The 22,577-nt window shown below is 38.1% G+C and overlaps 1 protein-coding gene across 1 annotated transcript; it reads right to left on the bottom strand.

The window, feature by feature from the left end:
* Nucleotides 1-2,333: 2,333 nt before the first annotated feature.
* LOC128246643 (uncharacterized) lies at nucleotides 2,334-10,218 on the bottom strand. The gene is made up of 4 exons (XM_052964948.1): nucleotides 9,628-10,218; nucleotides 9,228-9,266; nucleotides 8,192-8,276; nucleotides 2,334-4,201 (listed from the first exon to the last, which is right to left on the bottom strand). The coding sequence occupies exons 1-4, from the start codon at nucleotides 10,052-10,054 to the stop codon at nucleotides 3,691-3,693; spliced, it is 1,062 nt and encodes a 353-aa protein (XP_052820908.1). The 5' UTR covers nucleotides 10,055-10,218; the 3' UTR covers nucleotides 2,334-3,690.
* Between the last annotated feature and the right edge of the window lie 12,359 nt (nucleotides 10,219-22,577).

Here is a 22,577-nt window from a genome sequence, read left to right on the forward strand (position 1 = left end):
GTTTATGATGTTATTGACTGATTTCCCCTTAAACTTAAGGAAAACAACACGAAAAGAAATATCATTTCTGGTTAAGGTGTCTTAATTTATCTCAATGAACAACGGAAGGTCCCCTGCAAAATTTTGTCACAAAGCCCTTAAAAATGGCTAAACTAGTTGTAAGTAATCAAATTAATGAATATAACATATAAAGTACAAAACATGCATTTTAAACTCTCATTGCAAGAACAAAACAGCTATGATAGGGATCGGAAACAATATTAACATGTTGAATTTATGTGCAGTTGAATTCAAACCTTCAAACATAAAAATAAAGTTTATTAATCCCCCTCCACAGAGTGGGGAGGGGATCATAGGAATACACTTCGTCCGCCCGTCCGTTCGTCAGTCTGTCCGTCCGTCAGTCTGCCTGTCTGTCTGTCTGTCTGTCCTCATAGAGACGATGTCACGGTCATTGTCACGCGAGAAATTTAAAGGTCAGAGAACACATTTTCGTGTCTGCGCCATAATTTACTTATGCATTGATGGATTACAATATAACTTGGTACACACGTTGTCCTAATTGAGATGATGTACAGTGACCTCGACCCAGGTCTATACCTCAAAGGTCACCCCATACATTCAAAGGTCACAGTGAAAATGCTCGTGTCCGCCCTATAACTTACTTATGCATTGATTGATTACCGTATAACTTGGTACAAATGTTGTCCTCATTGAGACGATGTACAGTGACCTTGACCCGGGTCCATACCTCAAAGGTCAAGCTAACACGAGACATTTAAAGGTCAGAGTTCACATGCTCGTGTCCGCGCTATAACTTAATTATGCATTGATTGATTACTATTTAACTTACAACAAATGTTATCTAGATTGAGACAATGTGAAGTGACCTTGAACCGGGTCCATACCTCAAAGGTCAAGCGCCACGAGCCATTTTAGGTCAGAGTTCACACGCTCATGTCCGCGCTATAACTTACTTTTCTCATAGTTGGAGTACCATATAACTTGGTTCAAATAGATCTCATTGAGAGACCTACTTATTTGAAACTTTTTTATTACAACATAGACCATTCTCCTGGATCTCATCAGTTTCATTATGTTAGTATTTACAAAAATAAAATGTTCCTTCCTCTAAGTCAAAGGTCACACATGCGGTTTGTTTACTATGGAATGCTGCATACAGTATAGACATAGGGTAAAAGTGGTCATGTTTTGGCTGTAACCTTTTTCTTTTATGGAGATATTTTAATATACTTTGCCAAAAGTGTTTGAAATATCAAGATGACGTGTCGCGTGCAAGACCTGTGTCCTTACCTCTAAGGTCAAGGTCATCGTTACTGTTTGTCACAATTTAATGCTGCATATAAGGAAAAATGAGTATAGATGGTCGTGTCAAGGCTGTAACTTTCTCTTGTATGGGCAGATTATAATATAATGTTCGACATATCAAGATGATGTGTCGCTTGCACAAACCGTGTTCTTACCTCAAAGTCCAGTTCATACTTACTGTTCGTTAACGATTGAATGCTGCATATAAAGGCATAAGAGTAAAGGTGGTCGTGTTTGGGATATAACATTCTCCTGTATGGACAGATTCCAAAATTACTTGCCACAAGGGTTCGACATATCAAGATGAAGCGTCGTGTGAAAGGACATACCAAGACGAAAAGTCGCATGCACGACCCGTGTCCCTAATGCACCAGTCAATTGTAACCACGCCCCCAAGGTCCGGGGAATAGCGGGGACCTTGACTTTCGGTCCAGCCACTCCCAGGTAAAATTCCACCCTGCGGAGACAACTTCCTAGTAAAATCCCCGCCAAATGCCCCCACCCCCAGGGACTCTAGGTAAGGCCCATTCTCCGCTATTTTTGGCGTGAAGACAAAACCACCGCATTCACCCGGCACTGCGGGGACACCTGGAAGGTAAAAACACGGCCCATTTCCCCGGCTATCCCCGGTAATACCCCCGGACCTGAGGAGGGGGCCGTGGTTACAATTGGCTGGTGCATAACAGAAGGATTCACCTTTCAATGATTATAAATTAGTTTGGAAACAATTTTGTGTATATTTGTGCTTGTTTCAAAGATAGGTTTTATGCAAACCAGCCGTTTTTTTTTTAATTGAATTCATTAGCAATTTCAACAAAAAGTCAAACCTCGATGGATCGAGCTCCCAGGGACCGACAAGAAATTCCTTAATCCTCGGGAAATACGAGCCAAGCAGGAATGCTTACATTTAGTAGAAAGAAATCGGTCCTTTATATCCAGATCGAGCCAACAAGAAAATCGAGCCAAGCGAATTCGAGACAACGGGGTTCGACTGTAGTAACATATCCATTACAAACTATAGTTTAATTTTCTTATACATTTAAGGGTATTTCACAATACAAAAAGTTGTTCGGGAAGGTCATCATTCCAACAGTTGAAAGCGTCTTGAGTTACACTTTTTTAGGTAAAACATAATACATGATAAATACTTTGATACACAGTTTATAATTAAGCGCTTCAAACCATCTTTGTACTGAGGGGATCTCGTAAGTTAGTATTACATTAATTATGTTAGAATTATTTATACTTGTAGTATTTCTATTACACTACAGCTCAGTTTCATCACTACTGTCAAACTATTCTCGACGTCTGTCCGGTTTATAATTAAGCCCTTCAAACCATCTTTGTACTGAGGCGATCCTTTATGCTATTACATTAAGTATGTTTGAATTGTTTATACTTAAGATTTCTATATCACTACAGCTCAGTAACAACACTACTGTCAAACTATTCTCGACATGGCTCCGGTTTATAATTAAGTCCTTCAAATCATCTTTGTACTGAGGGGATCCCTTAAGCTAGTATTACATTATGTATGTTTGAACTATTTAAACTTAGATTTTAATTACACTAAAGCTCAGATACATCGCTAATGTCAAACTATTCTCCACATGGCTCCGGTTTATAATTAAGCCCTTCAAACCCTCTTTGTACTGAGGCGACCCCTTAAGCTAGTATTACATTAAGGACGTTTGAATTACTTTTATATTATATTTAATATTATGATTCCTATTACACTATAGCTCAATAATAACACTACTATAAAACTATTCTCGACGTGTCTCCGATTAATAATTAAGTCCTTCAAATCATATTTGTACTGAGGCAACCCCTTAAGCTATTATTGCATCAAGAATGTTTGATTTATTTATACGTGTAGTATTTCTATTACACTAGAGCTCAGTAAAACACTACTGTCAAACTATTCTCGACGTATCTCCGGGTTATAATTAAGCCATTTAAACCATCATTGTACTGAGGCGACCCCTTAAGCTATAATTAGATTAAGTACGTTTGAATTATTTATTTATTATATTTATTATTAAGATTTCTATTACACTACAGCTCAATAACAACGCTTCTGTCAAACTATTCTCGACGTATATCCGGTTTACTGTGTAGTCATTCAAGCCCCCTTTGTTTTGAGGCGATCCCTTAAGTTATGAAACTACATATGTTTGAAATATGTATACTTAAGATATCCCTTACACTAAATCTCAGTTACTATACTACTGTCAAACAATTCTCGACTTATCTCCGGATTATTTTTAAGTCCTTCAAACCCTTATTGTTTTGAAGCGACCCCTTAAGTTATGACACTACGTATGTTTGAATTATTTATACATATGATCTCTAATTACGCTAAAGCTCAGTAACAATACTACTGTCGACCTGTTCTCGGAGTATTTCTGCATCGATAGTTTCTTCTATTAACTCCTCATGACTCAATAACACGTGGCGATCAAGCTTATTCCTCTTCCCCGTGAAAGTTGACGCACGTGCTCGGTATTCTAGCGTTCTCGCATGCTCTGCGGACATAGTCATACCTTTATTACTAGTATTTTCTGACAGCGTTGCCATATCTAACCTCGCAAGACCATCAGGAGCACTATAGGTATTCCTTCTCAGTGTTCCGCTGTCAAATTCAAAATTATCGGGGTAAGCACCTTGTTCGAATTGTTCCCCTTGGCTAATTTGATTTGATTGGTCAGAAATTTTGGACGACTTCCGCCTGGTACGTAATCGACTGTTTCTAATATTGGCGGGAGAGGCAAGTTGGTAATCCATGAAGTTGTCGTTAATGATCGTGTTGCTGTAGGCTGTAGCCGACCACAGATCTGTAATTCTCTGCTCGTCTTTTATCTTTTCTATCCTGTAATTAATAAGAGTTAGTTATATGACAATTATGCTATTTCTTAATGTCGCACACAGCACTGTGAAGTTGTAATGTTGTTATCTGTATGTAAATGCAGGCGCGTAGCTAGGGCCAAATTGGGATTACGCAGAACGATGACAGACAAAATATTAACCTATTCATCCCTTAGCCCCCCCCCCCCTTCGGATTTAATTTCAAATTCGTTTTTTTGGGGGTGGTTTTGGTATGACAAAAACTTCGACCTGTCAAAATTTCAATACGCAACTGCGTATTTGCGTACAGTCAGCTACGCGCCTGAAATGTAACTACGCGCCTAAAATGTAAACTGTAACTAAAATATGTTCTATTCTTTGATATTCTGTTCGTTATTCAATATAAAACTGTACATGTTTATACATGAAAAGGAAGTTTTAAGTATGAACAGAAGGAAGAATAATGTAGGCGCAAATCTTCGATGTTTGCATTTGTAGTTGAATAGTTTTTTTTATTAATCCTTAAACAATTATTTTCAGATTGTTTGTATTTATAAATTTCCGTATAATTAAAAACTTTTCAACATCAGCTCTTACGTCTTTGATTTTGTTTTAGTATTGTGATAGACTTGGTGTATAACCGAAACACCGTTCAAGATATTCAGATGAAACTTGGTACACTTGTTCCCAGAGACTATAAGTGGCCGAGAGTGTAAGATAGGTTCCATGGCCGAGAGTGTAAGATAGGTTCATTCCGACCCGAGCGTAGGGTGTTTTGCGGAAACGAGGTTTACCGAGTTTCCGCAAAACACCCTGCGCGAGGGTCGGGATGAACCTATCTTATACGAGCGGCTATGGTAGATGCTTTTTCTTCCACCTCAGTTAAACAAAATTAAGTAAAAATGTATTTTTTGCTGGAACTCTTTTTTGCTTAGTGAAAATAATTGCGTATGGATATGCGCTAGCACGTGGTTGTCATGGATAAACGCGCAGTGATCCAGTTAATATTAATAGTCAAATCGGTCTTTTTAAATAGTTCTAAGGAGAATGAAGCATTATTTCTTGAATGGTGCATGAAAACTGTTTTATGGTGACATTTGAAACGAGAAATAATTAATTAGTGTTCTAAATATTACCATAAGACAAGATTTCCTTGATGCTACTGACGACAGTCTTCAACAAGGGAGGTAATTACAATGTGGTAAAAGGAGTTCCATACGGGCATTTTATCTTCGCCCGTGGGCAAGAAAAGAATATCTAGCATGGTTAAATGATTGGATCTACTTATCTGAGGTGGGAGAAAGTACGCACCTGTATAGCAAATCCCATAACTCTTACTTTAATCATTGCTCCGTTAGGCCCCTTTTTCTAAAATTGAAAAAAAAAAACAACACAAAAAGCGTTTTATAGCGTTTTTGCTCCGCTTGGCTCTTGTCTGAGGTGTATACACCGGCCTTAAAGCTGCACTCTCACAGATTTACCGATTTAACAACTTTTTTTATTTTTTGTCTTGGAGAGAGCATTTTATTGCGTAAATATCTGCAAACCAATGATAAAAGATTGCTGACAAAAGATCAGATCGCAGATTTTTATTTTTCCGTTCGAAAATTAATGTTTTATGACTTAAACCGTTACTAACGGTTTAAGAAAAATGCATTAAAACTTTATTTTTTCAACTTAAATTTAAAAATCTGCGATCTAATTTTTTGTCAGCAGTCTTATATAACTGGTTTCCATGCATTTTCGCAAAAAATGGCTCGTTCCATGACAAAAAAAAATAAAAAAAAGTTGTTAAAACGTTCAATCTGTAAGAGTGCAGCTTTAAATTCAATAAAAAATGAACAGCAATTTTTATGAAATTAGATAACAAAAATCTTGTTTGCTAGTGCTAGTAATTGCGTTTATATCGAATCATTCGGAATATCTCGGCCATTTTCCATAAAAAACAACTTCGGCTCTATATGGATGTCGGAATTCTTTACATTTAACCCCGCTGCAAGTAGATCGCGTTGTAATTTCAATTTAGCAGTTAAGGCTTTTAAGCAATTAACTCTAATGAATATTTATCATTGATGCAATAAAACACTTCACTGGGAATCAATTTGAATTTAATCATATACATTTCACGCTTAAACATAACAATTAATTAAAATTATAATCATTATTTTACGAACTACTTTTACTCATGCACCGACGAACATCCTAGGCTCGATGGAAAAGGGCCAAAGTGCTCCGATTGATACCGAATATGTACAGTAATTTATGTGAAACGACACGTGTACGTCTACATTAGGACTATTTTTTACGTTATCCAGGTCTGTGTTCATATTATAAGTCTAAAATGGCATGTTAAACACGAGGACAGAAATTAATGAGAATATCAGTTCACCTTTAAATACAAGATAATAGAGAGATTCCACGAACGACTGCAACTATTACATGTACATTTGGCGTAGCTTAGAGATGTACTCTTACTCCCAAATAAGATTTACCACAAATAATACAATTGTTTTATTATACCCAATATTAATAAATGTTGAAAACAATGGTTCTTATGAAGGATACCAAGTTTATTATGAAAGAAAGGTGCAGAAAACACTGTACTTCTACCTTATGAGACGATAGTAGATCACAGTAAATTTTTTAGCACTCACCAATCATTTAATATTTTTGCGTTTTCAGCTATTAAATACACGGTTACAACCTTATCATCAGTTATTATTATTTTCCATAAATGCATTATTTAGTAAGTAGTTGAAGGTTCATCATTCAAAATTTATGTTTGTTATACATGTGTATGTATTGATTTGGAATAAGAGTGTCACTTTAAAGCTTCCTACGCATCCTCTCTCAACTCGGCGAGGCTACAAGACTTAGTTTACAAACAACAATGGTGCATTGTCAATGTTATGAATAATGTTAGCTCAAATGTTAGCTTAAAGATGCACTCTTACTTACTAATAAGATTTACCACAATTAAGAATATTGTTTTAATATTCCAAAAAGGGTGAATAAATGTCAACAAAATTTGTTCTTGTGAAAGATACCGAGTTTAATTTGAAAGAAATGAGCATAAAACAGGGTATTTATACCTTATGAGACTATAGTATTATACCTTATGAGACTATAGTATTATACCTTATGAGACTATAGTATTATACCTTATGAGACTATAGTATTATACCTTATGAGACTATAGTATTATACCTTATGAGACTATAGTATTATACCTTATGAGACTATAGTAGAACACAGTAAATCTTTTAGCATTCACCAATCATTTAATAATTTTGCGCTTTCTGATATTCAATACACGGTTACAATCTTGTTATCAGTAAGTAATATTTTCCATAAATGTATCATATAGTAAGTTGTTAAAGGTTTTTCAGTCAAAATTTATGTTTGTTATACATTTGTATGTATTGATTTTGAATAAGAGTGTCACTTTAATTAGTGAAAGCGAAATACAAATTTAAAGCCAAATTTATAATATAACTTATAACTTTGAAGACATACTATAATATAACTACCGAACACCAACTGTCGCTACAACCGGTGGTATTCCTGCGCGAATATTATGTTTTAGCATAATGAATACTTATCACATTCTAAATGTATCCGGGTCCATAACCATTCGGAACTCCTCGGCCATTTTCTATCGAAACAACCTCGGATGTATATGGACGGTTTACAATGTCAAAAATCGGTACACTTTAACTACGCTGCAAGTAGATCGCGTAGTAATCTCATTTTAGCAGTTAAACTTAATGACTTAACTCTTTGTAATCTTTATTATGCTTGCATAGCACTTCACTGGCAATCAATTTAGACTTAGATCTACAAAAACAAGCTAAAACAATACATTTTATAAATGAAATTATTCAAAATATTACGAACTACTTCTACTGATGTACCGGCATACATCCGAGGTTGTTTTCGATAGAAAATGGCCGAGGAGTTCCGAATGTTTCATAATATGACACGATGTACAATGATAAATTCCCGTATTACATACCATTTTCGTCTCTTCAGTAGAAAACAAACTATAGACACCAGGATAACGGCCACTACGACGACCACACTAACTCCGACAGTGATGCCTGAAAGATATCACGCAACGGTGTTACCTATGGAAGCGCATATCGTATATACTGATAATGTGGTATTGTAATCTTGTCGACTTGGTTAAAGGAGACTTGATAAGTTATTATAAGTAACGGGGTATATCCCGTATCGGGTCACCTACTTACTCCGTAACGTATGTATCACGTCTACAACCTGTTTACATGTTTAAATGTTTCATTTATTTATCGGAATATTCATCGGAATCGGAAAATAGACGCCATTTTGGTACGATATAAATTTGGTGATATATGGAAAAATATGGGGTCACCGCGTGACCAGTGTTGGACCAATGGCGTTGCGTCATTCATGCTGGAGGCGTGATATAGCGATATATTTTTTTCAACAATAATGTCGACTTGTTCACTTATTAACTGAGTTTGTTAACTAGGTTTTTACATCCCAGTATGTTTTTTTGTAATATATAATATATTATACCTATAACGTCTGTTTAATATTGATAAATAATTTATAAGCAAGGTAGCCATAACGATTTCTAAAAATATACCAAAAGAGGAAACCCAAAACCGTGGTGCAATCGTCATCTTGTCACAAGACTTAAGCTATGGAAGCGTATACCGTTTATACTGATGATCTTATCAAGTAATCTTGTCGGGGTTTTTTTATGCCAGTATGACGAGTTCTATCACGACGCGTTGTCAAAATTATGTCGACTCTTTCACTTATTCACGTCAAGGTTTATATGCTTTCTGTTGACAAAACAAGTTGTCTTGACGAAAACAATGTCGACAAAACGTGTTGAACCTTTTTTGTCGACTGTCAATCGAAGCAACATAATTATTCAGTTGAGGAATTGAACAAATCGACATAATTTAACAACATATAATGTAATAACACGACAAGACAACAAGACGACACAGCCTCATATCCTTATTATATACGATATACGCTTCCATAACTGTACTTACCGATGTATATACTGCAGTTTCCGGTCTGTGAATGGCTATCTGCAGTTAAATAAGTATTACGGTAACTACTGTTCGCATTAATCACAACACAGTATTATTCGGATACTTTGTCTTATCTTTGAAATTGTTATCCAGTCATTGTAACACAATATTCAACGTTTTTGTTAAAATTGTTATTTTGTAACTTGATAACTGCATGCATTCTGTATGGAATGTTACTGTTTTAAAATGTTGTAATGGCCCATGGGGATGGCCCCGACCCCTAGGTCCCTATTACGAGGCAAATAAAAGGGGTCCTCGAGATCTCAAAAAGGAAAAAAAAGAATCAACGTTTTTTACTTTGTTTAAAACTGAACATTTTGCCAATTTAAATAATCATGTAATATAGCAACTGGAATACCTATTACTGATGTGCCTGTTGACGCAATCGTTGACGAAGAAGAGCTCACACCAAGCGTTGATGAATGTCTGCTTGATGGTTCAGATTTAGTCCGAGTAGAAGTGGAAGTTTTAATGTCTGTATTTGTCTCTGGCGACGGTGTCAATGTGTTGGTCCTTGTTGTAGTGGCACTGGCTGTTGCGTTGCTAAAAGATCGCCCGATGGTCGAAGCAGCATTTGTCTCCTTGACAAAAGTTGTGGATGTTGTCGTATTTTGCTCAGATACTTTATCTGTTGATGTAATTGTTGCACCTGCGGTTGAAGACCTAGCTGATGTTATTCGTTGGTTGTCTGTTGTTGTTGGTAGATGGGTAGATGCTGCTGTATGTTCTGATTGCCGTCTAGTAGTGTTCGTATTGTTGGAGTTGTCCATAATAGTGGCAGACATTTTGCACAATTACTCGTGATATTTCATAAATATCTAAATTAGTTATCCACATATGAATTCGACCTGTCCTTCAAATAAATTCATTTCTGAAACTGCTTTATCATTAAGTGCATACTTTATTTAATTAAAACGTAAAGTGAGAGCATGTATAAATATAACCAGAAAGCAAACATCCTGAATATCAAATGTGGAAAGGAAGTTTATCTTAAGTATATCAAAGTGTTTACATATTATCATAAATTTCGTTGTGGACGATGGTGGATTATGAAATAAAAAAATAATAATGATGACATTATTAATAACCACTTTTAATAAACAATTATTTACATTTATATTGCAGTTATCGGCAAATCCGTATATGCCGTTCATGAAAAGTACATGATTTATTTGTTCATTGGCTGTTTCTCTCAAGTTTCTGATATATGGGCCATTAAAATTTGTTTAAAGGCTTCTTAACGTCTGGGTTTTGCTACGATATAATTGAAACGTTATTTTAGTTTGTGACTGTAAAATTACACCACGCTTTTACACAAACAAACACGGTACGTTTACTTTCGTTTTTAATCGACGATAAATTCTATTATAATACAGTCGAACCCCGTTGGCTCGAACTCGCTTGGCTCGAATTCCCCGTTGACTCGAACTGGATGTAAAGACCCGATTTCTTTATACTGAAGGTAAGCATTCCTGCTTAGCTAGAATTTTCCGTGGCTCGAGGTATTTTCGCCGGTCCCTGGGAGTTCGAGCCAACGGGGTTCGACTGTACATGGCCGTATTGACATTTTCACTCCCTAAATTTGCATCCTCTGTGATGTTTAACTCTCATATCGATCATGCATACATGTTAATCCATTCATACTCGAATACTTTGTACTTAAAGTGCTTTTTCAAGTAATCAGTCACATCATATTTTTAAAAGTAACGTTTTTATGAGTATTTATTACGGATATTAGTAATTCCTAAAAATAACGAAAACAGCAACAATTGTTTTAAAGCTGAATAGAGCTGTTTTTGTACTAAAAAAACATCATCCTTTGACGTCATTGGCTTGCTCCGTCTTGCTCTACCATTCGGAACTCCTCGGCCATTTTCCATCAAAAACTATCTCGGATGAATATGGGCGGTTTACAATGTCAGATATCGTACATTTAACTACGCTGCTAGTAGATCGCGTAGTATTTTCATTTTAGCAGTTAACCTTAATGACTTTACTCTTGGAAATTTTTAATTGCTTATACAATTAAACACTTAACCGGCAATCAATTTAACCTTAGTAATAAAAATACACATTAAAACACTACCATTTATTAATACTGCTATTAAAATGTTCACGAAATACTTTCTCTGCTAACGGCATAAGCTTTATGCACCAGTCAATTGTAACCACGTCAAAGTCAAAGTCCCCGCTATTCCCCGGACCTGGGGGCCGTGGTTACAATTGACTGGTGCATTATTCCCTCGGGAATCTAAAAGTGACACTCTTATTCAAAATCAGTACATACTCATGTATAACAAACAAAATTTTGGTGATAAACCTTTAACTACTTACTAAATAATGCATTTATGGAAAATATTGATTACTGATAACAAGATTGACACCGTCTGTTTAATAGCTGACAACGCAAAAATATTACATGATTGGTGATTGCTAAAAGATTTACTGTGATTTACTATCGTGTCATTTTATAGATTTGCCGTGTTGCAGCATTATTTCCAATTAAACTCGGTATCCTTTATAAAAACTATTATTTGTGACTTTTTTCATCCTTTTAGGTATAATTAAACAAATCTATTAATTGTGATAAATCTTATTTTGGAGTACGAGTGCATCTTTAATGATTTATGCAAACTCTTCATTGGCAATCAATTTAAACATAAATATTCTAAATACATGTTAAAACACTTCAAATAATCATATTATTAAAAAATACGAACTACTTCTACTGATGTACCGGCATACATCCGAGGTTGTTTTCGATGGAAAATGACCATGGAGTTCCGAATGTTAGGAAAATAAGCAAATCGTTTAAATTTTCTTACTGAAAGCAGTATTGAAAGCATCGGTGGATTAAAAACATCCTACTTGCCATTCAATTGCTGATCTATTTAAGTAAATCCGCACCTTGGCCACTATTTCTAAATTTTCTTAACATTCGCTTTCTTTAAATATTCTTAGTCAAATTAAAAATTAAATTATAAGTACAGGTGATTTTAAAATAAAACATGTTTTATCAACAATAATAGTGACATTAAAATATTTCAAACATTATCTAGTTGTAAAATCAAAGGACCAGATATACAAAGCTTCGGACAATGACTTAAGTAAAGGAATGCCGTAACATGGCAAATAAATTTCGGTCCTGCTGTCAAATAAAGCCACAAGTCTGACCATCAGTATTTCGCTTTCATTATCTTACCGAGCAGCAATGGAACCGCCCCATCGACATTAGTTTAAACTTCAATAAATGTACAACGACTGTGGAAGCGAGTGCGCTGATAATCCCGCAACATTGGCTTCCCAGCAGTGTAGCAACAAGGTAACCTCACCAGAACATGTTACCCACCAGCAACCAAGTTCCCTCACCTTTCCGTCCCATAAACAGCAATGCACCCTAACCTGCCCATGTTACTGAGCTAGCAACCAAGTAGTTGCTTCTCAGGAGCAAACATGAACCGTCACATGCCCATGTTAATAGCGTTGCTCTTCTCACTACCAACACATTACCCTAACCTGTCCACCTTAACAGCGATGCTCTTCTGACCAGAAACCAATTACCCTCACCCGCCCGTGTAAACAGCGTTGCTCTTCCCACCAGCAACCAAATACCCTTATCGGTCCGTGTAAACAGCGCTGCTCTCCCATTAGAAGCCAAGTACCCTCGTCTGCCCTTGTTTACTATGTAGCTCTTCCCACCAGCAACCAAGTACCATCACCTTCCCATGTTAACAGCCGCGTTACTTCTCCCACCAACAACCAAATACCCTTATCGGTCCGTGTAAACAGCGTTGCTCTTCCCACCAGCAACCAAATACCCTTATCGGTCCGTGTAAACAGCGTTGCTCTTCCCACCAGCAATCAAGTACCCTTATCGGTCCGTGTAAACAGCGTTGCTCTTCCCACCAGCAACCAAATACCCTTATCGGTCCGTGTAAACAGCGTTGCCCTTCCCACCAGCAATCAACTACCCTTATCGGTCCGTGTCAACAGCGTTGCTCTTCCCACTAGCAACCAAATACCCTTATCGGTCCGTGTAAACAGCGTTGCTCCTCCCACCAGCAACCAAATACCCTTATCCGCCCGTGTAAACAGCGTTGCTCTTCCCACCAGCAACCAAGTACCCTTATCGGTTCTCGTAAACAGCGTTGCCCTTCCCACCAGCAACCAAATACCTTTATCAGTCCGTAAACACAGTGGCTCCTCCCCCGAGCCAAATGTCCAAACGCGTCATCTGTTGTAGTGCCAATGATGGGGAAAATGACCCAACGCTTCATCATCTGAAGTGCCAATAATAAGAAAATATTCCAAAGCGTCTACTGTTGTAGTGTCAATGATCGGAAAAAATGGTCCAACGTGTCGTCCTTGGTAGTGCAAATGATGGTGAAATGCCCCAACGCTTTATCGGCTATAGTACCAATGATGGGGAATATTGTACCAACGCTTAATCCGTTGTAGTGCCAAATATGGGAAAAATAACCCAATGCTTCATCCGCTGTAGTGCCAATGATGGGATAAATGACCCAACGCTTCATCATCTGTAATGCCAATGATAGGGGAAAATCCCCAACGCGTCATCCGTTGTAGTGCCAGTGATAGCGAAAATGTTCCAACACGTCATCCGTTGTTTTGCCAATAATTGAGAAAATGCCCAAATGCGTCACCCGTTATAGTGCCTATGATGGAAAAAATGTTCCAACGCGGCATCCGTTGTGGTGCCAATGATGAGGAAAATGTCCCAACACGTCATCCGTTGTAGTGCCATTGATAGGGAAAATGTTCCAACGCGTCATCCAATGTACTGCAATGATGGGAAAATGTACCAACGTGTCGTCCTTGGTAGTGCCAATGATGGGGGAACATGTTCCAACGCTTCATCGGCTGTAGTGCCAATGATGAGGAAAATGTTCGAACGCTTCATCGGTTGTAGTGCAAATGATTGGGAAAATGCCCCAACACGTTATCCGTTCTAGTGCCAATGATGGGGGAAAATGCCCCAACGCTTTATCCGCTGTAGTTTGTTAGGGACAACATGATCTGCTTGATCTGCTTGAGTACGACAATGATATTGTTTAGTGCAACGGTGAAAAAGTGTAGTGTTGTTGTTTTTTATCTTAGCAAGTGCCACTATGATAGTGTTGAGTGCTACAGTGATCTTGTTTAGTGACAATAAGGTCTCATAGAATGCCTCTTTGATCTAATTTTGTGTCATGATGATATACTGTAGTGCTAATATTGTGTTTAGTGCCACGATGATGAAGTGTATTGCAACTCTGATATTATTTTCGTACTACGATGATTTAGTGTCTTATGTCTTGTTTAGTACCACGATGATCTTGATTAGTACCACGGCGATGTAGTGTAGTGTCACTCTGTTTTAGATTCATGCTACGATGATCTAGTGTAGTGCTACTGCGATCTTGTTTAGTATTACCGTGACCTAGTGTTGAGGTACGATGATGTAGTGTCCTGTAACTGCGATCTTGTTTAGTACTACTGCCATCTTGTTTAGAGCGAAGATGATGTATCGTAGTGCCAAAGTGATTTCAATTCATGCTACGACAAGCTGGAATAGTGCTACTCCGATCCTGTTTAGTGCTTCTGTGATCTAGTGTTGTGGTAAATTATCAAGTGAAGTGTCACTGTGATCTTGTTTAGTGACAAGCTGATGTAGTTTAGTGCCACCATCAACTAGTTTATTGCACCCATGTTATAGTTTAATGCTACTGGGATCTAATATAGTGCCGCGATGATGTAGTGTAGTGCTAATGAGATCTTGTTTAGTGCCATAATGATCTATTGTAATGCCACAATGCTCTAGTGTAGTGTCACTGTGATATTGTTTAGTGCCACGATGATGTAGTGTAGTGCTAATGTGATTTTATTTAGTGCAACGATGATCTAGTGTACTGCCATAATGCTAAGTGTAATGCCACCATGTTCTAGTGTAATGATACAATGCTCTAGTGTAATGCAACAATGCTCTAGTGTTATGCCACAATGCTCTAGTGTAGTGCCACAATGATCCAGTGTAGTGCCACGATGCCCTAGTGTTGTGCCACAATGCTCAAGTGTAATGCCACAATGCTCTAGTGTAATGATACAATGCTCTAGTGTAGTGCCACGATGCCCTAGTGTTGTGCCACAATGTTCTAGTGTAGTGCCCCGATGCTCTAGTGTTGTTCCACAATGCTCAAGTGTAATGCCACAATGCTCTAGTGTAGAACCACAATGCTCTAGTGTAATGATACAATGCTCTAGTGTAGTCCCACGATGCCCTAGTGTTGTGCCATAATACTAAGTGTTATGCCACCATGTTCTAGTGTAATGATACAATGCTCTAGTGTAATGCTATAATGCTCTAGTGTTATGCCACAATGCTCTAGTGTTGTGCCACAATGCTTCAGTGTAGTGAAACGATGATGCAGTGTAATGCCACAATGCTCTAGTGTAGTGTCACGATGCTCTAGTGCTGTGCCACAATGCTCAAGTGTAATGCCACAATGCTCTAGTGTAGAACCACAATGCTCTAGTGTTGTGCCACAATGCTCGAGTGTAGTGCAACAATGATCGAGTGAAATGCCACAATGTTCAAATGTAATGCCACAATGCTCTAATGTATTGCCACAATGCTCTACTGTATTGCCACAATGCTCTAGTGTAGTGCCACGATGCTCTACTGTTGTGCCACAATGCTCAAGTGTAATGCCAAAATGCTCTTGTGTAGAACCACAATGCTCTAGTGTTGTGCCACAATGCTCGAGTGTAGTGCCACAATGCTCGAGTGAAATGCCACAATGTTCAAATGTAATGCCACAATGCTCTAGTGTATTGCCACAATGCTCTAGTGTAATTCCACAATGTTTTAGTGTAGTGCCACAATGCTCGGGTGTAATGACAATGTTTAAGTGTAGTGCTTCAATGCTCTAGTGTAATGCCAAAATGTTTTAGTTTTATTGCACAATGATCTAGTGCAATGCCACAATGTTTTAGTGAAGTGCCACTATGCTCTAATGTGAGCCACAATGCTCTAGTGTAATTCCACAGAGCTCTAGTGTAGTGCCACGATGCTCTAGTGTTATGCCACGATGCTCTAGTGTATTGACACAATGTTTAAGTGTAGTGCCACAATGCTCTAGTGTATTGACACAATGTTTAAGTGTAGTGCCACAATGCTCTAGTGTAATGCCACAATGTTTTAGTGTAGTGCCAAAATGACATACTGTAGTGCCACATTCCTCTAAAGTAGTGCCACAATGCTCTAGTGTGATGCCACAATGCCCTAGTGTAATGCCACAATGTTTTAGTGTAGTGCCACAATGCTCTAATGTAGTGCAACAATGCTCTAGTTTCATGCCACAATGCTCTAGTGTAATGCCACAATGTTCTAGTATTATGCAACAATGTTTTAGTGTAGTGCCACAATGCTCTACTGTTGTGCCAAAATGCTCTAGTGTAATTCCACAATGCTCTAGTGTAATGCCACAATGCTCTAGTGTAGTGACACAATGCTCTACTGTTGCGCCAAAATGCTCTAGTGTAATGCCACAATGCTCAAGTGTAATGCCTAAGTGCTCTAGTGTAGTGACAAAATGCTCTACTGTAGTGCCAAAATGTTCTAGTGTAATGCCACAATGCTCTAATGTAGTGACACAATGCTCTACTATAGTGCAACAATGCTCTAGTGTAATGCCACAATGCTCTAGTGTAGTGATACAATGCTCTACTGTAGTGCCAAAATGCTCTAGTGTAATGCCACAATGTTCTAGTGTAATGCCACAATGCTCTAGTGTAGTGACACAATGCTCTAGTGTAGTGACACAATGCTCTACTGTTGTGCCAAAATGCTCTAGTGTAATGCCATAATGCTCTAGTGTAATGCCTAAGTACTCTAGTGTAGTGACACAATGCTCTACTGTAGTGCCAAAATGTTCTAGTTTAATGCCACAATGCTCTAGTGTAGTGATACAATGCTCTACTGTAGTGCCAAAATGCTCTAGTGTAATGCCACAATGCTCTAGTGTAATGACACAATGCTCTAGTGTAATGCCACAATGCTCTACTGTAGTGACACAATGCTCTTGTGTAGTGACACAATGCTCTACTGTATTGGCAAAATGTTCTAGTGTAATTCCACAATGCTCTAGTGTAGTGACACAATGCTCTACTATAGTGCCACAATGCTCTACTATAGTGCCACAATGCTCTAGTGTAATGCCCAGTGCTCTAGTGTAATGCCACAATGCTCTACTGTAGTGCCACAATGCTCTAGTGTAATGCCACAATGCTCTAGTGTAGTGACACAATGCTCTACTGTAGTGCCACAATGTTCTAGTGTAATGCCCAGTGCTCTAGTGAAATTCCACAATTCTCTACTGTAGTGTCACAATGCTCTAGTGTAATGCCACATTGCTCTAATGTAGTGACACAATGCTCTACTATAGTGCCACAATGCTCTAGTGTTATGCCACAATGCTCTAGTGTAGTGATACAATGCTCTACTGTAGTGCCAAAATGCTCTAGTGTAATGCCACAATGCTCTAGAGTAATGCCACAATGCTCTAGTGTAGTGACACAATGCTCTTGTGTAGTGACACAATGCTCTACTGTATTGGCAAAATGTTCTAGTGTAATTCCACAATGCTCTAGTGTAGTGACACAATGCTCTACTATAGTGCCACAATGCTCTACTATAGTGCCACAATGCTCTAGTGTAATTCCCAGTGCTCTAGTGTAATGCCACAATGCTCTACTGTAGTGCCACAATGCTCTAGTGTAATGCCACAATGCTCTAGTGTAGTGACACAATGCTCTACTGTAGTGCCACAATGTTCTAGTGTAATGCCCAGTGCTCTAGTGAAATTCCACAATGCTCTACTGTAGTGTCACAATGCTCTAGTGTAATGCCACATTGCTCTAATGTAGTGACACAATGCTCTACTGTAGTGCCACAATGCTCTAGTGTAATGCCACAATGTTCTAGTGTAATGCCACAATGCTCTACTGTAGTGCCACAATGCTCTAGTGTAATGCCCAGTGCTCTAGTGTAATGCCAAAATGCTCTACTGTAGTGCCACAATGCTCTAGTGTAATGCCACAATGCTCTAATGTAGTGACACAATGCTCTACTATAGTGCCACAATGCTCTAGTGTAATGCCCAGTGCTCTAGTGAAATGCCACAATGCACTACTGTAGTGCCACAATGCTCTAGTGTAATGCGACAATGCTCTAGTGTAGTGACACAATGCTCTACTGTAGTGCCACGATGTTCTAGTGTAATGCCACAATGCTCTACTGTAGTGCCACAATGCTCTACTGTAGTACCACAATGTTCTAGTGTAATGCCACAATGCTCTAGTGTAGTGTCACAATGCTCTAGTGAAGTGACACAATGCTCTACTGTAGTGCCACAATGTTCTAGTGTAATGCCACAATGCTCTACTGTATTGCCACAATGCTCTAGTGTAATGCCACAATGCTCTAGTGTAGTGACACAATGCTCTAGTGTAGTGCCACAATGCTCTAGTGTAATGCCCAGTGCTCTAGTGTAATGCCACAATGCTCTACTGTAGTGCCACAATGCTCTAGTGTAATGCCCAGTGCTCTAGTGTAATGCCACAATGCTCTACTGTAGTGCCAAAATGTTCTAGTGTAATGCCACAATGCTCTAGTGTAGTGACACAATGCTCTAGCGTAATGCCAAAATGCACCAGTGTAATGCCACAATGCTCAAGTGTAATGCCACAATGTTTTAGTGTAGTGCCACAATGCTCTAGTGTAGTGCCGCAATGCTCTACTGTAGTGACACAATGCTCTAGTGTAATGTCGCAATGCTTTTGTGTAACGCCACAATGCTCTAGTGTAGTGACACAATGCTCTACTGTAGCGCCAAAATGCTCTAGTGTTATGACACAATGCTCTAGTGTAGTGACACAATGCTCTACTGTAGTGCCACAATGCTCTAGTGTAGTGCCACAATGCTCTACTGTAGTGACAAAATGCTCTACTGTAATTCCAAAATGCACCAGTGTAATGCCACCATGCTCAAGTGTAAATGCCACAATGTTTTAGTGTAGTGCCACAATGATCTAATGTAGTGACACAATGCTCTACTGTAGTGCCAAAATGCTCTAGTGTAATGCCACAATGCTCTAGTGTAGTGCCAAAACGCTGTGCTGTAGTGCCACAATGCTCTACTGTAGTGCCACAATGCTCTAGTGTAATGCCACAATGCTTTAGTGTAATGCCACAATGCTCTAGTGTAGTGACACAATGCTCTACTGTTGCGCCAAAATGCTCTAGTGTTATGACACAATGCTCTAGTGTAGTGACACAATGCTCTACTGTAGTGCCAAAATGCTCTAGTGTAATGCCACAATGCTCTAATGTAGTGCCAAAATGCTCTACTGTAGTGCCACAATGCTCTAGTGTAATGCCAAAATGCTCTAGTGTAATGCTACAACGCTCTAATGTAGTGCCACGATGCTCTAGTGTAGTGACACAATGCTCTAGTGTAATGCTACAATTCTCTAGTGTAATGTCACAATGTTTTAGTGTAATGCCACAATGCTCTAGTGTAGTGACACAATTCTCTAGTGTGATGCTACAATGCTCTACTGTAGTGCCACAATGCTTTCGTGTAATGCCACAATGCTCTACTGTAGTGCCACAGTGCTCTAGTGTTATGCCACAATGCTCTAGTGTAGTGACACAATGCTCTACTGTAGTGCCAAAATGCACCAGTGTAATGCCACAATGCTCAAGTGTAATGCCACAATGTTTTAGTGTAGTGCCACAATGGTAGCGCTAATGTGATATTGTTTAGTGCCACGATGATGTAGTGCAATGCTTTTGCGATGTTGTTGAGTGCAATGATGATGTAGTGTAGTGCCATTGTGATAGTGAACAGTGCCAGTACGATTTCTTTCAGTGCCGAGGTGATATTGATTTGTGACTCGATTATCAAGTGAGGTTCTATGATCTTCTGATGGTGTATAGTGCCACTGTGGTTTTAGTGACAATTTGATCTGTCTGATTGCCATTGTGATCTTGTGTAGAGCAAAGGTGATCTAGTGTTATGCTGTTGTGGTCTTTTTTAGTGCCAAGATGATGTAGCTTATTGCACTTCTCTGATCTTTTTTCGAATTAAGATGATCTAGTGTAAGGCTTCTGTGATCGTGTTTAGTGCCAAGATGATGTAGTGTATTGCAAATCTAATCTTTTTTCGTACAACGGTGCTCTAGTGTCATGCTACTTTTGTCTTGTTGTCTTGTAGAGTGCCACAATAATCAATAAGACAAGTATGATATGAAGTTTCAAGTCATAACCTCAAGGAGTTATGCTTCGAGCATAAAATAAGTAAACAAATCACAGGGCAATACTTATAAGCGATACTAAGAAGAATATGTTTCCTATGAATCGCACCCTCAATCACGCAAAAAACAAACCTTTGACGAATTAGAAAACTGATGCAAACTGATGCCTTCACCACTCGGCCACAAGGACTTATTGAGTAACTGATATATTTTTACCTTTATCGAGTACATTGGATTCATCACGTGACAGTATCAATCAACCAACCACTTGACAACAATTTGCAGAATTGCGTTACTAACAGTAACTGTGATATTCAAAGACAATATTGGAGTAAATTTTAACATTTGATGAAGGGTTCCAGTAGTCATTATTTTAGTTTAACGCTCCTGAAAATTTGTCATTCTTTATTTCGTAATAAATTACTTCTTTGTAAAAAATGCATTTTACAAACCATGAACGCCTGCCATAAATATATCCCCTTCGCCTTTCGGCAGAGGATCATACACTTATTTTGGAAACAACGCCGTATGGGTCTTTGAATTCAAGTTCCACAGTCCAAACTTTTGAAATCGTTGTAGCTTACTATCATGTGACACAATGAAATTATTATGCACGACCACAACGTTTCGTCTTTGCTCGCTGCTATACTTTTGAAAGTATTTCTGTCCGTCCGGAAAATACGCGCTGTCGAGACCTTTGATTCGTGTTGCGGTAAAGCCCTCCGATGCCAGCTCGTTAAAAATATTTGATCATTTTTTCCTCGTTTCAACCGTAAACGAGTGCCCCATTCTTTTATAAATCCTAAAGTTCTGTTTGTTTTCCAAAATGCTAAAACTCCTGCGCAAAAACCACCGCCGTCCATCTGAGCTAAAATGTCATAACTTTCTACGGAATCGTTAAGTGTAGATACGGAAGTGGATTTGACTTCCACACCGTATCAACATCGTTAAACGGCACATACGTTGATTCTTGTAATGGTGCTAAAATATGTCCAGGTCGTTCCCTCATAAGTTGTATTCATTGATATGTATTAAAATTCAGGGCCACTTTTAAATTGAAATCGCTTCTTCTGCTTAACCAGACTTTGATATTGTCCCTTGTTGTATTTTGTAGTTCATGAAACGCCTGTTTATCTTCGGCTATCACGCTTATGTTGTTCCGTAAAGTAAGTCTGTCGAATTGCCAAAGCCAATTGTAGAAAAAATCTAGAAATGCGTAATTCACAGTAACAACAATAATCTTTTTTAACTCCGTATTTTGCACTCACCGCAACTTCTTAAAATACTTTTATTTAAAAGTATCATGGAAAAGCCCAAAGTTCAACTGCTACGATTTCTACTACAATATTTTCATTCTGGAATGGAACAAGATATCAGATTATCAAATAAAATAACATATACGAAGAAATGAATTTGCAATTTTAAAGAATACAAATAACATTTTTAAAAGGCGAGGGACAGGATCACGATGGCCCTTAAATGATTCTTTACTGAATACTAACAAATGCCTGTTTCATTACAGATCTTTGGGCCTTAGGTTTAAGAGTTCTGTATTCTTTATTTCCAATTACTGAAGTTGATTAAAGTGACACTCTTATTTAGAATCAATACTATTACCTACACATATGAAACAAACGTAAATTTTGAGAGATACACCCTCAACTAATTACTAAATAATGCATTTATGGAAAATATTAATTACTATTAACAATATTATATCTGTGTATTTAATAGCAAAAACGCAAAAATATTAAACGATTGGTGAATGCTAAAGATTTACTGCGATTTCAAATGGTCTCATAAGGTAGACATACCCTGTTTTCTGCACATTTCTTTTAAATTAAACTCGGTATCCTTCATAAGAACCATTGTTTTCGACATTTGTTCATCCTTTTGGGTATATTAAAACACTTGTACTAAATATGTTAAATCTTATTTGGGAGTTATAGTGCATCTTTTAATTTATTTGCCATTTTTTGATGTTGAAAAAGT

Source organism: Mya arenaria, chromosome 9, assembly GCF_026914265.1.
Source record: "Mya arenaria isolate MELC-2E11 chromosome 9, ASM2691426v1".
Lineage (NCBI taxonomy): Eukaryota > Metazoa > Mollusca > Bivalvia > Myida > Myidae > Mya > Mya arenaria.

What these genes read in the sequence shown, in the direction of transcription:
- LOC128246643 (XM_052964948.1), bottom strand. Translation starts at nt 10,054, where the DNA reads ATGTCTGCCACTATTATGGACAACTCCAACAATACGAACACTACTAGA. An exon ending in AACAGGCACATCAGTAATAG is followed by an intron (nt 9,267 to 9,627) that starts GTATTCCAGTTG and finishes ATTTAACTGCAG; the next exon opens with ATAGCCATTCACAGACCGGA. An exon ending in AAACTGCAGTATATACATCG is followed by an intron (nt 8,277 to 9,227) that starts GTAAGTACAGTT and finishes GATATCTTTCAG; the next exon opens with GCATCACTGTCGGAGTTAGT.